This window comes from Semicossyphus pulcher, unplaced genomic scaffold (assembly GCF_022749685.1).
Source record: "Semicossyphus pulcher isolate SPU_LCO1_2020_fin unplaced genomic scaffold, fSemPul1.0.p SCAF_17, whole genome shotgun sequence".
NCBI lineage: Eukaryota > Metazoa > Chordata > Actinopteri > Labriformes > Labridae > Semicossyphus > Semicossyphus pulcher.
The window spans coordinates 8,189,405-8,207,540 of record NW_027211681.1 but is presented as its reverse complement, the minus strand read 5'-3'; the positions used below and the strand labels follow the sequence as shown (position 1 = coordinate 8,207,540).

Below are 18,136 nucleotides of genomic sequence, written 5' to 3'. Positions count from 1 at the left end.
TTACTTCAGTGACAAGAGGGACTGAGCAGGGGTCCGGGTGACAGTCGCACAGAAAATACTCAAAAGGGGAAAATACGGATAAAATGACAGCTGTGTGTGTTGTGTTGTATGTGGTGCTGTGGACCGCCAGCACTGACCGGACAGCAGCAACAGCAGGGGGACACCGACTTAACGACTCCTCACTTCTGGGAGACGGGATATTTTCTCATACGGAGCATTTATTTAATGTTTCGGGGAAGTTGACTAACCGGACGTCCGGGTTTTTCCTGCTGGACTTTGATGAGGGTATGCTGGAGGACTGGAGGTCTCTGGCCAGTAAGAAGCGACGGGGCGAGGAGTCTCAGGACCGGAGCGTGAAAGCACTGCTGGTGGCCGCGTACTCCCTCATCATCGTTATCTCCCTCTTTGGAAACACGCTGGTGTGCCATGTGGTGGTGATAAACAAGCGCACCCAGTCCGCCACCAGCTTTTTTATTATGAACCTGGCTGTGGCAGATATCTTCATCACTGTGCTCAACACGCCCTTCACCTTGGTAAGACCTCTTATATCTGGTGTACAGATGTTAAATTACCCAGAGGCTCATGGGAGCAAGAGTTCAACAGACTGTTTTTTTGATGTTTTGTGTTGTTAGCCGACAGGTGAAATATTGAGTGAAATGTTTGGGCAATTTTAGCCATTTTCTTCTCAGTTAAAGATGTTTTACTTTTTCTTTTTCCTTATTACGTTCTTTAGAAACTGCTGCACATCACTGCATTTTTTCCACTAGCTGCCCCACTCAAAGTATGTAACATTAGGAATTTTGGCACCAAAAGATGGCGCCATTTGTGTCATCCAAAAAAAGAGGGACCAGTTTTTCAGTTCCTGCCTGAAGGCTTTATTGGCATAAATGTCAGATTAACAATAATGCCAAAGCGCCAAAGTTAACACATTTTAATAATGTAATGGAAAAAGAAATACGATTCATTATTTAGATAAATAAAGCTATATGGAGAGATTAAGGTGTAGTCTGTCAAGGTCTACTGTTAAGAGTATATTTTTGTTTTGCATCAATAAAGAAACACTTAACAATAATATCTCATACAATAAAATATATAGGCTAATACAAATCGGAAGCATCAAATTAGGGATGCACGATATTATCGGCACGTTATCGGTATCTGCAGATTATGGCTTGAAAAAGATGTATCGGCATCGGCAGATATGTCATTTTTCTGCCGATATTTTCTGCTGATATTTTCTCCCGATAAAACAACACTTTAATTATGCTTAAATGCAAAAAGGGTTGGAAAATATCGGCATATTTGATATCTGCAAAAAATTGTGCATCCCTACATCAAATGTGAATAATATAATAATTATAATAATTTTATTTATAAAGCACTTTTCAAGCTCGGAGCACCCCCCCGAGTGATATACAAAGGTCATTCAACATACAATAGTATCAAGGGGCACTGAGCCCATACCTACACACATGGAAGTGCAAGTGCAAAATCGACAAGAATGTAAGTAAGTAAAATGTGGATAAGAGAATGAGCCCATGTGGAGCAGGTGGAAGGAAATAACCGCATAAAACAATTAAGATACAGATATAGGATATGATCACATAATAAAAATGGCAGATCGTAATCTCATATTAATAAATAGAATGACAATAAAAGAGTAAAAGAATAAATTCTTTAACATACGAAAAATAAAGTACTTAGAAAGTACATAAATGATAATACTCAGGCAGGCAACAAAAAATGTACATAAAACACAATGAAATGGTAGGAAATATGAAGTGATGCGAGAAAAAGAACGGAAAACATTCTTAGGAGTAGGCCATCTTGTAAAAGTGAGTTTTAAGGAGGCACTCACGCTGAGGGGAAGGCTGTTCCAAAGCCGAGGGGCCATAACCGAGAACGAACGGTCCCCCTTGGTTTTCAGTCTGGTCTGTGGAACAACTAAAAGGTTTTGATCAGCTGATCTCAGGGGCCTGGCTGGGCTGTAGGGGGTTAAAAGTTATTTTATGTATTCGGGAGCCAGACCGTTTATGGCCTTATAAGTAATTAGTAAAATTTTTAAAATGTATTCTAAATGTAATGGGCAACCAGTGTAGTGCTGCTAAAATTGGAGTGGTATGACAGAACCTCCTAAACTTAGTTAATAGTCGGGCAGCTGAGTTCTGGATGAGCTGTAATTGTGAGACTGAGTGGGAATTTAAACAGGTAAACAGGGAGTTACAGTAGTCCAGATGTTAAGATATAAAAGCATGTATGACTTTCTCTTTGGCCCTGTGATTGACTGGCGACCAGTCCAGGGTGTACCCCGCCCTTCGCCCAATGACAGCTGGGATAGGCTCCAGCCCCCTGCCACCCTAAATAGGATAAGCGGTATAGATAATGGATGATTGGATGGACTTTCTCTGTATCATTAAAATTGAGCATGTGTCTGATTTTTGAGATGTTTCTTAATTGATAAAAACAGGCTTGAATGTCATTTTTGGTATGCTGGTGGCTATCAAATGTTATTGGCCAAGATTCTTTGCCACAGACTTAACATTGACAGCCAGTGACCCAAGGGAAGACTGTATCTGATGTTTGTGATGTTCTGGACCAAAGATCAACACCTCTGTTTTATTGCTGTTGAATTGTAGGAAGTTGGCTGCCATCCAGTCCTTGACGTTTGATAAACATGAATGCAGTGTGGTGAAATTGTTCAGTACATGTGGTTTAAATGAGAGGTATAACTGTGTATCATCAGCGTAGCAGTGGAACGAGATGCTGTGTTGGCGAATGATATAAAAGGTAGAGTGTGGGCAGTGAGGAGTGTTTGTTGTCTCTGAGGCAGTGGCATGCACTGAAATACCTCTCTGTTTCTATGGCCCTGACATTATCTCCAAGCAGTTTTTTAGTGCAGTCACAGACAGTGTGTCAGCATCTTTGCTTTTGTGCTCATGTCTTCACCACAGAAGAAAATGTTGCTTTGTCTCCACCTCTCTGTGTTGGCAGAGCTGACACAGCCTATCTTCTCTTAGTCACCTTGTGTGTTTGTGTCAGTCTCTGTCATTGCATGTGTGTGTGTGTGCTATCTGTTCCCAGGGCTAATTATTTTGAAACAAAAAACGTACTTGTAATTGCCAAAGATGCTGTACATGGAGACGTGCCTTCATCACTATTTGAAATGAATCCTCACAAGTCTTAAAGGATAACTTTCAAGGATTTCTCAACCTAGACCCTATTTTCCCATGTGTTTGTGTGTAAGTGACCAGTGGAGACAACAATTATTGAAATCGATCCAGTATTCAGGGAGGGAGTTGGAAATTAGATACAATGTAACTAAACGGGGCACCGGCCATACGCCAATATACAGCCACTAAAAGCGCTTGTTTTTGCTACTGACAGGCTCAGATCATTATAGTGTTATAGTGTCTGACAACACTGTGGCAGCCATGCTACTTTAACTTATGCTCTCTGTTGTTGTCTGTAACCAAGTCTCGCTCATGGTGAAGTCTTGCACTGAAATCTAAGTTGAAAAATCCTGAAGTTATCCTTTAAACTGACCGGTTTAATCTATGATATCAGTCGATGTCTCATCTTGACAGGCAGTTGAGGTTGTAAGTTGATAAATGCACATAATCTGCTGTGTGTGTGTGTGTGTGTGTGTGTGTGTGTGTTCCCTCAGGTCCGGTTCGTGAACAGCACCTGGGTGTTTGGGAGGACGATGTGTCACATCAGTCGATTTGTGCAGTACTGCTCCCTGCACGTTTCCACTCTCACTCTCACCGCCATCGCGCTCGATCGGCGTCAGGTTAGTCACGATCAGGAGGTGAATCAGCGATGCGCTTCTGTCCTTGGAGAGCCTCGTGGCTTTTTAGTTTAATACCACTGCCTGTTTGATGTTCTGGAAGTTTTACTGTGAATTAATCAGTGATGGGTAAGCTTTATATAAAGGAATAGCTTTGCAAGCTCCCTTTCCGAGGGAGAAATCTAGTTTAATTAACTAAAGCTATTTTGACTTTAGTCCTTTCTCGCAGCAGCCACACGAACAGGTACATGAGGGGTAAAACAAGAGGATTTTCCTCTGATTGATTTCTGATGAAGATGTTCTCTTGCAAGCATAAGAACATGAAAATAAACCAGATTAAATAAAATGCCCGACAGGCTTTGCTGAGATATCACATTCACAAGAATGGGATGGCCATAAAGTCACAGTGACCTTGATGTTTGTCCACTTGCAGTCTAATCAGTTCATCGATGAGTCGTAGTAGAAGTTTGTGCCAAGTTAGATGAAATTCCCTTCAGACATTCCTGAGGTTTAACATTCACAACAATGGGATGGGAAAAATTGCCAAAAGAAAACTTTTTTTTAAGGACATCATGATGTCACAGTGAAGTTGACCTTTGACCTTTGGGTAAAATAAACCATCACTTCATTATATTCTATTTGTTATTTGTGAGATAGTTTGTTCATAAAGTGCTTTTGAATTCTTTAGTCATGGGTTAAAGCTGTTTTAAAACATCACAGACACCTTGACCTTTGACCTTTAAACACCAAAATCTCATCATTCACAGTGGGCATTTGTACCAGCAAAATCACATTCCAGCAAAAGAAAAGGCAGCTCCGCTGATCACAGTCTAGTATGAATGTAGTTGAATTACAAGCAATTTATCAGAAAAAAACCTGCAACTTTATTTTCATCTAGTTCTCAATAAGCAAGAGTGAACACTGAAATACTGTCCTTGAGTTTTCTTTGTAAGTCAAAGTCTTTGTACTTCTACTGCACTAGATTTAAGAGGGAATAATTGCTTTTTTATTCTGAATACATTCACTCAACCCTTGTGAAACCACCATCATAAGCTATAAAACATTTTAATGTTGAGTCAATATCTATCGCCGAATGAGGTTACACAATGGTGACTGAGCCTATGGCCCACTGATGAAAGCCTTTGCATTTGCAGTATTACAGACTGGGTATCTGTGGCGACGCTTGCGGAAAAAATCACTAGCGGCGCCCAGTTAGTGACGCGTTCTCCATCACCCAGCAGTGAGCTGGGAGCCAACCGTGGACGTCACACATGCGACACTGTCTGGATATCTTGGAAGTGTGCTCCCGCAATTGCTATGAGATTATCACTTTAAGTATGATACTACCAAACAGTACTTTTTAACTGACAGCTATGGTAACTATTTACCACTAAGATAAGGATGTTGTATAAAATAGCAACAGATTGTGGAAGATTAAACCAGTGAAAGCTAACTGAACGTTTGGTTTAGTTTGGTCTCTTTGGGGTCCCTTGCCATGTTTTCGGTGTCTGTCTTTGGGTTGTTTGCTGTTCAAACGAAAAGACATTGCATATCCGAACTCGTCACATAGTTTTCTTTCATTTGAAGTCCAAACAATCTGGTACAAAAAGCAAAGACGAGCAAAAACTTTCCCAATTAAAATAGATTTGTGTGTCAGCACTTGTTAATGAATCTCTGCTCTCAGATTAATTATCCAATGACCCCTCAAATTGATCTTGTGCTTCACTGGAGGGGTCTGACTCGTGGAACTAAACTCTTCCCTCTCTCAAGTATACATAAAGGAATTATAACTTACTCCACAACGAGCAGCTACAAAAAATATTCTGCTTTCATGTTGATGCATCACTTATGTTGTTTATAGATTTTTCTGCAGAGTAGGTACTTTTACTTTAGATACTTTTATATTACTAGCAAGTAAAAGCTGCTTATAATACTTCTATTCTTCGTAATGAAAAGAGGGACCCCTCAGTGACCTTTTGTTTCTTATCTTAGTTTAAAGAAATCAAAAGGGTAAAGTTTAAAAAAACATTTTATCTGACCTTCTTCTTTTTTTATGTCAGGCTTCAACAGACTCCACATGTTGTCTTTTGGGCACTGTGACAAATATTGGACATGGCGGATCAACACTGTATTGATTGCTGCTGGGCTCTGGTCTTTAACAGAAAATACAATTATACCAGCAGCAAGGTGTAGCAGAGAACGGTCGTGCTGGAACATTTGTTATCCTGAGAAAACCATGCGTTAGATATTCAACATGTTATCTCAGCAAACCAGAAGTCTGTCTCCTCTTCTTACATATAATTATTACATGTAGTTATTTCACAGATGAGAAGTGCCATGCCAGCGTGCATAGATGGCATCATTACATCCCTAATGCGATCTTTGCACAGATTTGACTGTGCGGATGCTTTTTTCATTCATGTCATTACATCCCTAGACAGTGTTGTAGTCAAGTTGCCAGACCTCTAGTCCGAGTCGAGGCTCGAGTCCCCAGTGTTCAAGTCCGAGTCGAGTCCTCATTATCTGCAAGGTTTAATTATGATAAAACTAAGCTGAGCTTTAATTCTCTATCATCTGTGAGTCCTCATGATTGTACTCTACCCACGTCTTAGAGGTTGCTGCTGTTTACAGCAGTTATAATTGTTTCCATGTGTGCAGTAATATCACTGCAGCAAATATCGTGGGACATTTAAGCAGCAAAACTAATTTAAACTGTTATAAATTGACAGAACAGAGGAAACTCCAGAGAGAACTGAATAAACTTTTAGCATCTTAAATAACATTCTGAAGACAGCTCTGATGGAGCTCAGGATTTATAAGGAGGACCGCTGTTACACTCCAAACTATTTCACTGTAACCTCGACTGACTGTGGGACCTTTTGGATGTGTAGAAAACGCATTTCATTTAAATTATAAATAGATACTGACTGATCCTGTCTGCGTATAGACACTGTGTGTTGTGCGTATATGCGCAGCGCGGAGACACACTCCTCATTTCTGCTGCGGTAAGATCACTGCTAAATAAATTATTAATACCTCCAACTCACACGCTATTAACAAAAGTTTTCATTTTTAAGAGCCTGTTAGCCCAATCCACAGTGACATTACTGCAATCTGCGCATCACTGCGATACACTTTATGCTGCATACACAGATTGACACATTTACAGTGTGACAGAACATAGTGGTAACATCACACATCATTCAAGTATGTGGATATTCTTTTTGTGCACTTACACTCACAAAATGTCCCGGTAGCTTTCCAACATTTGGTGTTAAATCGTTAAAGAAAATCGCACGATTTGTGGAGCCAGAACAGTTACTGAACAAGGTCAAGGTCAAGGTTAAGCTATCTTTATTTGTCTCCCGTGGGAGAAATTTGTCTCGGACAGAGGGGTCTGCTGCAGACAGGACATTCCACCCACAACAACATTCCACTACACACATACAATAGTCAGAAATAACAATGAACAATACATAAGAAATACAAGACGGCAAGTAATCACTAGGGATGCACGATATTATCGGCATGTTATCGGTATCGGCCGATATTGGCTTAAAAATGATCGGATATCCGCCGATATAATTAACCGATAAAATAATGGGCTGCTGCATACTTAATTAAATGCCCGACCTCGGCGCAATGTTCCCGGCGCGAAGAAGACCTGCGCGGCGCAGCGTGATGACGTCCCGTGTGTCTACCTGCAGCATGAGAGAGTTAGAAGCCAAAATGTCTGTGGTGTGTACGTTTTTCAATGTGTCCGAAATAGATAGCAAAACTGCTATTTGCAATGACTGCTCAGCTTCAGTGATGCGAGGAGGAGCCAAGGCAAAGTCTTTCAACGCTACAAACTTGATTAACCATCTCAAGACCCGTCACCCCGACCGTTGTAGCAAATGTGATAAGAGTATCACCATTATACTGTACGCTAATTCCAATACAGAAGATAGTTGATGATCTCTGCAATTAGGTGTGCAGGAAAAAAATATCGGTATCGGTAATCGGCTAAATGAGTTGTAAAATATCGGCATATCGGATATCGGCAAAAAATCCAATATGGTGCATCCCTATAATCACACATGCAGATAAACGCGACAGCCCTCACTCCAAACTTAATACATTATTCAAAACAATAAAACAGTCCTTATCAATAAATAAGTCCTCCTCTCTGTCTTCGGAGTCCGAATGCAGTCAAGTTCAAGTCCTGAGAATCCAGTAACTGTGATGTCTCGTCCTGGTAATTTAAGTTTCACTCACTTCATTGTTCAGTTATCATTTTCTTTTTATAACTCTGTGTTACTCAGCTCTCCTTCGCTTCCTGCACTTGTGTTTCTCCCGCCTGTCTGATCGTCAGCCTCGCCTTGTACAATGTGGTGAGCTCTGCAGCCTTTCCAAGTGCTTCGCTTTATATTGATCTTTGCTTTTATCTGTTGGACCTTGTTTGTGTTTGTACTTTAGATTGTCCGCCTGCACCTTGGATTTCTTTGCTTATTGGACCGCTATCCTGGATTCATCCCTTCCATTCATCATTTACCATAAGCCTCGTGTTAAAAAAACTTTCATCTACACAAGCTCAGCCATCGGAGTCTTCTTATTGCTCCTCTCTCTTTTGTTCATGTTTTTCTGTTTGTACCTTGCACTCGATAGAACCCATTATGGATCAGTGCATCAGGCTCCACTTCAATCACTGCTCACCTGTGGTACCTCCCAGAGACTTATGGCACTGATCATGACGGCTGAAATCAGGTGTGATCAAATTAATCAGACACTCATTAATGAGTGAGGAACCGTAATGCTTTTCAGTTCAGTCAATCCTTTCAGTTTGAATTTTAGTACATTTGTTGCTCATGAAAAGAAAAGCATGTATCCTGACCAGAGATATTTCTTAAACAAAACGTCTGCATGTTCTGCTCTCAGTGTGTTTGATCGATTAAAATGTCTCTGTCCGGTCATCCATCCCATTCATGTGAATATAATATGTTATGAATGCCTGGACGAGATATCTTCAAATTTGTCCACTTTTGAAGTCAAGGATTAGAATTAGGTTGGCAAAAGGTCAAAGGTCAAGGCCACTGCGACCTCTCAAAACAAAACGTTTTTGGCCAAAACACAAGAATTCTTACGCCACGTGAGACACAAATTTAAGGTCAACAGTCAGCTTGAGTTTGACTCCATAACGTTGAACCCCCCTCCTTTTTTTGCCATTATTATCATCAACTGATAATTTGTGGGACTAAGGTCAGAGGGCAATATCTCAGAAACCCCAGATAGGAATTTTATTACATCATAGTTTATTTTTAGTTTTCATACGTCTTAGAGAAAAGCACCATCCATGTTTCAAGGAGAATCTCCCCTGGCCCTCCACCTCCCGTACCTGCTCGTTCTGCTGTAGCGAGAAGGTGCTACTAAAAATAACTCAGCAGAGGAAGTGAGATACGCTCTCTGGAGGCCTAAAACTGCACGTCCAGCAATTCTAGTTAGAAATCTGTGGTTTGTTGCATCTGAAGATAACAATGAAATTCAGATCAAAACAGACCTCCTGCCTTCCACTCCTCTCACACACCACACACCTGTAGTTACAGGAAGGGAAGAAGCTAAGGCAGATACCTGAAGACAAACAGGTGTATTGTAGATCTGTCTTTTGTTAGCGAGGGCATTAAAGAAACAAAATCATGAGCAGATAAGGTTCACTCAGTTGTCATGGAGTCACAGTTCTCATGCACTTTGTCTAGTGAAATGTCCTGCTCAAGCTCACGACTGTAGTGTTGGTCCTGGTATGAGAACTTTGGTATAAAGTACATACTGCACTACGAATGAAGTGTTCTCTTTTTTTAGTCAGTGTAAAGAGAAGCAACAAAATTAATTTTCCACTAAAAACTTGTAGAGTTTATAATGTCACTGTTAATTAAAATTGAAAAGCAAACGTTTGAACACCACCTTGAACACCACCTTGAACACCACCATTCACAACTTAGATCAGTGTTCGTCACAGCCCACTCAAAATATTCAAGGCTGTTTTATGTAGGCATAAAAAAGTGCTTTGGAGAAACAATTTTTGCAGTGCGACACACTACACCTATAAGCAAGGTTACAGTATGTTTCTGCCAGCACAATCCATGGTGCTGAATCAATGGTGGCGATAATGTTATCATTGGAGTATTCTACAGGTTTTCCTGTATTTGTAATTATTTTAGGAATTCCCTGTTATGAGAGATGCGGTTAGGGCCCGATCAGACAGGACGCGTTTTAGCAGCTGGGGGCGGCTTTTTTGTCATTGTTTTCAATGAGAGGGACGCTTTTTGCGCGCTGCTTTTGCTTTGCAGAGCGCCTAGCTTTTTTCCGCTCTGTGTGCCTCGCGTTTTTGAGGGAACGCTCCGAGCGCCTCGAGTTGAAAAAACTTCAACTCAAAGCAGAAAAGCGCCCGACGTCAGGGGCGTTTTTTCTCATTGCCCAATCAGATGAAAGGAGAGGCGAACCTTCTGTCAGTTTACAATGTAACGGTCAGGTAAATGACAGCTAATGATTCGGTGGTTGCCTTAACAACAGTAGGAAAAAAAAGCGGCCCCCAGCTGCTAAAACGCGCTCTGTCTGATCGGGTGTTTACTTCCACGAAATAGGCAGTGCGGTGCTCCTCGCGTTTTACAGCCCGCAAAGCGCGTTCTGTCTGATTTAAAATAATATAAATAAAAATTATAAATTTGCAAGTAAAAATTAGTCTGGAACCTCTCAGTTCATTTTCAATTATGAAGGGGTATTATCCATTAGTGAAGATCTGGACGCTGGAGCAATGAGAGCAACAACACGTGTAACATAGCAGTAGACTGCTTGGCGAGTAAGCTTGTTTTACACAGTTCATATGGCTTCTACTTTAACACAATACACGGATGTTTAGCATCTTAAAGTAGTTAGCTTGTTCAGAATGTTCTACATAAGTGGCAGCCAATTTTTTTTTATAACAACGTGAAAGATGGAATATTTTTTCCCAGTTTCTGAATCTTTTTGAACGGAAATCTGTGTGAACGTGGGCGCGATCATGTTAAAAACTGTAACAACCAAAGAGTGGTGGCAGAAACAGGCTTCTACACAGTCTGCCACTTAAGAACACGGCAGATAATTGCAAACACCTGAGCAGGAGGCAATCAAGCTCACAGGTGCAAATACAAGAACATGGCACCAGAGGTTGTGTAACGTGTAAGAGAGGGGGGAAAAAGTAAAAGGGGTAAATGTGTGCATACAGACGGGCCTCTCCCACAGAGATGGATGGGGACCAGAAGGTTCAAGTGAAATGGCCCATTTCTAATCTGAATTATTCATATAAATGCATCTGGCTTCTCTCTCTACATAACCCCAAACGTAAACACACTAGACTCATATACAGACACGCCATCATTATTATTCACAGAAGAAGCCGTAAATTCAAATTCTAGAGTTGGTGTTGAATGAAAATGTCAGGCTACATTTTACATAAGCAAGAATAAGATATAACAGTTTTAGTGTTTTAATGAGTCGGTGTAAGTATTTAAGAATTAAAATCTTATTATCATTGCTTATATTAAGGATGAACAAGGTTACTGCTGGCCTTCATGCTCCCCCTTAGCAGCTGGGCCCCAGAGGGTTTTGCCCTTTTTCCTCTCTTTTTCCTGAAAGCATGCTAAAGGGTTATAGTCTCAACAAATGTAAAACCTCCAGGAATCGATTCTCTGACCACTTGGGGCATTATAAATCAGGCTGTTAAAACTGAAATATTCATCTTGTATACGGGCTGTGAAATCGTCAGGAGCACAACAGAAAGGATCAAATGTGTTTCCCTTTAAATCCGACAAACTATTCCTGCTTTTAAATCCTTGAATTTCAATTGTTTACAGTGTGATTTCAATTTGTACTGATTCATATGGTGTCAGGTCGTCAGTGTAGTTAAAGGTCTTAATATCATAACAGACTAAATGGATGTATGGATGCAGTCACGTGTAGCAGTTAATAAACTGGCAGGATGAAAGTTACCAGCTCCACTAGCGCCATGGCTCAGCGGTTCTACCTGGTAGTGAGGCGTAACGTCCCAGCCTCTACCTGGAAAATGCAGGCCGGTTTGTAAGGGCTCACCTCTCCTCTGTGGGAGTGTTGACGTTACTGTGATGGCTCACACAGCTCCTATTTATGACCTCGGTTTGGGAAAAGTATCTTCTTTAATGACGTCACTGACGGAAGAGCTTCATTCAGTATTTTGCAAGCATCTCAATTTATACAGTTCCATCGTTCTATGTTCCATTATATACACATTTTCCCCATTCACTTCTTTTCCTCTTACACGTGTTAGAAAACCATCCGGTGGCCGTGTTCTCGTATTTGCACCAGTGAGCTAAATTGCCTCCTGCTCAGGTGTTTGCGATTATCAGGCATGTTCTTAAGTGGCAGACTGTGCAGAAGGCTACACGCTGAACAAGGCTGTTTCTGTTGCCACATGTGGGTTGTTACCAGAAGAGTGACTTGTTTTTTTCCTCCTCAAGACATCTGTGTTTGAGTTTAAACCTTAAAAAATGTTCCCTCTTCGGGAGCCACTGTGGCCGCAAACAGGGAATATACAATTTGCAATGAGTTATCATGGATGCAGCTTAATGGCCTTGGAAACGTATTGCAGCGCCTGCAGTCACTGTTATGTCGGCTTTAGTTATGATTCATTACAAACTTTGCATTCCTTTAAGACTTAAACTAAAATATTAGTTAGTTAGAATAAAGTCTGGAGCCTGTATTTGCCCCAAAGGTCTAACAGACTCCTCTCTTTGCAAGCTCAACAAAGATGTCTTAATCCCTAAAGTTTGGAAAGTACTTTGCTAATTGCTTTAAAAGTGGAAGAAAAATGAACCGTCTGAAACTGTGAAATAGAGGTGATTATCATTAAAATTCCCATGAACAGGCAGACAAACGAGATTTAAAACATGAAAATAAAAGTGCTTTTACTTGAACTACATGAAATAATAAACAACAAATGCAACCTGAGTAATGTTGCTGACTGGCATTGCAACAATTCAAGTTGAAGTAAAGTTAAAATCCTAAAAAAAGAGGATGGATCTGAAAAGACGGGCTGCTAGTGTACCTCAGTCCAAAAGCTGCTGTTTGGTGGACGAACAAATTGCCTCTAATGGAGACATTTGACTGGCTTGTGTTGCGCAGATGCACTCTGATGTGTCTTTGAGTAATGAACAGATGGTGAGGCAGAATGTGCTAATGTCTCAAATGTGTTTTTTCCATGGAAAGCCAGTCGTTTGCGTTTGGCTGTTTGGTTAAATTCATGATGATTTCATCTGCGCGGTGTACCAGAAACATTTTCTCACAAGTGGCAGTTGTGCTTCCAACTCGGTCTCTCTGCAGCAGACATGTACTTGCCCACTGTTTGAACATAGCTTAGGTCGAGTTGTGAATGACAATTCTGATGACTCAAGCAGCCTCTGCTGCTGCTGGAAATTACATTGAACCTTTTTGGCCCCTGAGGATTCACGACTTTGACCCACCTATTGACCTGTACCAGCTGTGGAGTGATTCTTTTCCAATTTTTTCTCAACATAAACCCGGATAAAAGGTTGCATTATAGATGTGTTTTTCTCATTTCAGTTTGACGACAGACTTCTGCAGGTAAGGAGAGATTAATCTATGACCACAAAGATGCTTCTATTCAGGACTGTTTGACCCACTTTGCAAAACCGAGTGACCCTGAAATTACTTCAAGACACATCTGGATCTGCAGGAAACATCTCACGTAAAGTGACTAGGATGTGTTTGAAGAGTCTTGTCATGATATTCTGATAAATCCTATGGTGGCCTGTCTAGGTGTAACTTCAGAAATCTCAATTGTTTTTCTCACAAATCATAACATTAACTGTATATAAAGATGGACGACAGGTCTCCATCTAATCTCATTGTACAAATTTAAAGGCAAAATACCCCAGAGGCGGGCGCTGCCATCTTGCGCTGGTGGTTTCATTTGGAGCCAGAGACTGCGCAGTAGAGATCGACGTGTGGAGCCGCCTTAGCCACTTCCGCTAACCAGAACACACAGACACTAAATTACCGGCAAGGATCACGCGCTGGTCGATTTAACAGCAGATCAGCTTCTTCTGTTGGTCTAAAGCAGACATTCACAGAAACTTCAATGACTGTAGTGATTGTTTTAGTCACGTGTCCTCTCGCTGTTCCTCCTCTACTCTGCTAATCAGGAACAGATCGGCTGCAGGAGCCGGATTTGTCAACAGAGCTGTCAATCATCCTTTTTACAGCATCAAATAACTAATTTAAACTAAAATTGTCAGAAAAATAAACACTTGGACGTAAATCAGCATGATAAGAACTAACTATAATGACAGAAACCATGTTTGAGAAACATTTATTTGGCGTGTACTTTGATTTTATAGTTTGACTCATGTCCCATCTGTTAACATGGAGGAGGCGGGCTTTATGACCTATACTGCAGCCAGTCAGCAGGGGGCGCTCCAAATGATTTGGCTTCACTTTTAGGGAGCTGTCACGTCGTCCATCTTTTTATACAGTCTATAAATCATACATAGGCTGTTCAATTCTGATCCCTCCCACAATGTAATGATGAAATGTGTGGGAACTTGGAGCAAGAAACACACAGACTAAGTCTCCAAGCTCTGTTCTATACTCTCTCACACTGGTGGAAAGTACACATATGATCAAACTATCTAAAACAACTTTAAGGTACTTTTTCTGTACTTGAGTTTGTCAGTTTTCTGCTTGTTTATGTATAAACTCTCAACAATTAGGAGGTTCAATATTGTACTGTTTATTTGCCATTTATTTAAGAGCTTAAAACATCCCTTTATCAAAGATGATTTGTTTATCAAGAATCAAAAATGTCTTCCATGAGTACCTTTACCTTTTAAACTCACAGAACATGTTCTGAATTTTTACTTTAGTCATTTTTACTTATTGCTGTCGTTGGGCAGAAACCTCGTACCTCCATATTTCATCATTTTATTATTTTTTTCATAAATCAATGCTATTGGTCACCCTTTGCGTCTGTAGATATAATGAAACATACAGGTATCTTGGCACAATACCAAGTGTCACAATGCAGTGTTTAAGTATTTACAAACACAGCTTTGGGACATACAAACAACTATTTCATGATGTTGTTGTCACGAGTCAATGCTAACAAAAAGAGGACCCAGATGCAGACTTACGAGTTTAATTTACTTAAGTCCAAAGGGTCCGTGAAATATCCATTAAAAATAAAAAACCTACTTGCAACTCCCTGCAAAGTGCACAATTTGCAAAGAAAAAATACATGAAAACAAATAATCCATCTTTGTATCTTTCAATATCATGCTTCAGTTCTGGGGAAAGCAAGTTTGACCTAGTGTAACCAGAGAAGCTTATCAAATGAACAGCAAGGGTTTTTAAGTTTGTTGACAGAGTTGGATGATGCTCGAGCTTCTCAGAATGAGTTCAGTCCGTGCAGCAGGGATGTTGTTGCGTCATCCCTTTGAGGCCTCTGTGCTCATCTGTAAGCAGAACTTACATCCCCAACAAACAGGCACTTCTGAAATGTCTTCATTTTGCTTTCCACTGCAGCAGGAGGTTAATAAGCAGTGGCATATGAAAAAATGGCTCCAGGAAATAACACAACCTTATGTCTACATTGTGATCAAAGTTCAGCCTCAGCTGCAGGAAATGTATTACTTCGGCCATCGCTGTGTTTATAAGTGGATATGAGTCATTCCTCAAGGTGAATACACAGAGGAGGACAGATTATGTATTCTTTGTATTGATCCACTATGTTTGTGTGTGTTTGCATAAAGTTTGATCTGTGTGTTTTCAGGTGATCTTGCATCCTTTGAGGCCTCGCATGTCGCCGGCACAAGGCGGCGTGTGGGTCGCTGTGATCTGGATAATGGCCACCTGCTTCTCCCTCCCACATGCGATCTACCAGAAGCTCCTGACTTTCACATACAGGTGAAATATTGCACTTGAATTTATTTCAGGTAAAAGAAGATGGAAGATGGAAAATGTTATTGAGGTTAACAACACAGAAAAACCTTCATGGATGACACTGGTGGGGAAAATTTCAGCAAGTCTGGAGGTCCTGGTAGTGATGGGCAGAGGATGTGGTTGTCCAATCTTAGGTCTAAAAGACAGACAGGAATGTAATGATATTAAAGGAACAGAATCGAGGAGCTGATTGACTCAAGGTTAGGTTAAGGGAAATAGCATTGTTAAGGTTAAATAAACTGATCACTTTAGTCATGGGAAAAATAACAGTAAAGCTTAAAGTGGGGGTATGCTAATTTAAAGCTTCATGTGGAGTAGCTTAGCATAATTTAGAGTTAAAAAAAAACTCTCATTTTTCTCACACTGGTGCTCTGTGCAGGCCCTTATACAGCCTCTGCCCGAAACGACTCAGCCAGCTCTGTCCCTTTAAGAAACCCCGACCCCTACAATCCCACCTTCATCTGATTGTGACGTCACAAAGTGCAGCGTGTAGAAAAAAATGTGTGAAACCTGGCGTTCACAGCAGCCTGCAGACTGAGCGGAGAAGCCTGGGGATTACTCCAACATACTTTTACCTAAAGATTTGAAACTTCACCCACGTTTAGTCTGGACATGCAATATTTTAACATGATATATATGTCTTAAAATGTGAAACAGCATAATACCCCTTCTTTAAGGAAAGATCAGGGTTAACAATACTGATCTCCTTTCTCTTCTTTAATACGGCTTCTAGACGGCATTCAGGGTTAAAATTATATGACTGCTGAAATCGGAATCATTTGAAAGAATGGGAAAGCGGAGGTGAAGGACAAAGTTAGAGGGGTGAGAAATAGTATAAATGCAACTCAGATAAAGACAAAGTGTGAGTGATAACTTTTATAAATGGGCTGCATAAGGTTAATGGGGAGTTTAAATAACCTTTGACATCTTAATACTCCACCGGTAATTGTTTTATTAATTCGTCATGTCCTCTAATTGCAAACACCTAGAGCTGAAAGTACTAGTGCGTCACCAAATTAATAGACAGCTTCTTGGAAAAATGATGACGGGTGTTTTTTCTTCTTCTATTTTTAGACTGTCAAACTTAATCACTGTGGGCTCTGGGGAAAGGATTTAATTCATTATTTTCTGCCACTTAATAAAAAGAAAAGTTGATAAAGAAATTGCAGTATACAGTATAATCAGATCTGTGTGTCTCTCCTCTCCAGTAAGGAAAAGGAGCGCAGCCTGTGTGTCCCAGACTTCCCAGAGCCGTCAGACGTCTACTGGCAGTACATCGACCTCCTGACCTTCATATTGCTTTACATGCTGCCTCTCCTCATCATCACCGCCTCCTACACCACTGTTGCCTGCAGACTGTGGCGCCACAACGCCATCGGTGACACCACGACGGCTCAGCACGCCGCCCAGAGACGAAAGCGGCGGCGGACGTTGGCCATGCTGCTCCTGGTGGTCGGGGTGTTCGCCGTCTGCTGGTTCCCGCTCAACTGCTACGTGGTGCTGCTCTCCAGCCAGGCCATCCACTCCTCCAACGCCATCTACTTCTGCTTTCACTGGCTGGCTATGAGCTCCACCTGCTACAACCCTTTCATCTACTGCTGTCTGAACCCCACCTTCCGCCAGGAGCTGCGGCTGCTCGTGGACATGTGCAGGGGGAAACGGAGGGCGGCGGTCGGGTTGGAGCTGGAGCGTCGCCCAGCAGCTGCCTCCGCTCCTCGACACAGGGTGGCCTGGCCCGACAATCACGAGTCCTCGAGTCCCGGGCCTGCTCTGTCCCACCCAGGCCACGCCTTCTCGCAGCAGAGCCACGCCTCTTCCAGTCAATCGCACAACCTAAAAGATACGCTTGTGCTTTTCACCGCCAGACAGGCCCTCACCGGAAGAAGTGACATCCTCTCGGTGGAGCCCATCGTGGCTGTTAGCTGACTGGAAACAACATGATCGATTTCGTTATTTGAGATTCTTAATCCTATTGTGGGATTTCATCAAGTTCCAAAGAGGGACAGGAAATCTGAAAACCTCGGTTTGGCACGGCTCGGCCCACACAGACGGATTTTATGAAAGTGAAGAAACTGCAATCATAAGAGGATTGTCTTGTAGTTTTATCCAGCCTTTTGTTTTCCCACAGGGTTATTCATCTTAACCTTTCTAGTGCAGAGTTGATCAAAAAATTGAGACAACAGCTCTTAAAAAATGTAAAGAATAATCCAAACATTAAGTCCATCGAGCAGCTATCAATTCTATCGCACTGCCTTCTCTGGATAGGAGTCCCAGTTCATGTTTAAATTTCCATTTTTACATAAAAAGGAAAGACTAGTCTTAACACTGTTGAGGCTTTGACACGAT

The 18,136-nt window shown here is 41.3% G+C and overlaps 1 protein-coding gene across 1 annotated transcript; it reads left to right on the top strand.

Annotated features, from left to right (window-relative positions):
• The first annotated feature begins 83 nt into the window (after positions 1 to 83).
• LOC138595350 (G-protein coupled receptor 83-like) lies at positions 84 to 17,716 on the top strand. The gene is made up of 4 exons (XM_069666727.1): positions 84 to 533; positions 3,665 to 3,790; positions 15,621 to 15,754; positions 16,999 to 17,716. The coding sequence occupies exons 1-4, from the start codon at positions 84 to 86 to the stop codon at positions 17,714 to 17,716; spliced, it is 1,428 nt and encodes a 475-aa protein (XP_069522828.1).
• The last annotated feature ends 420 nt before the right edge of the window (positions 17,717 to 18,136 follow it).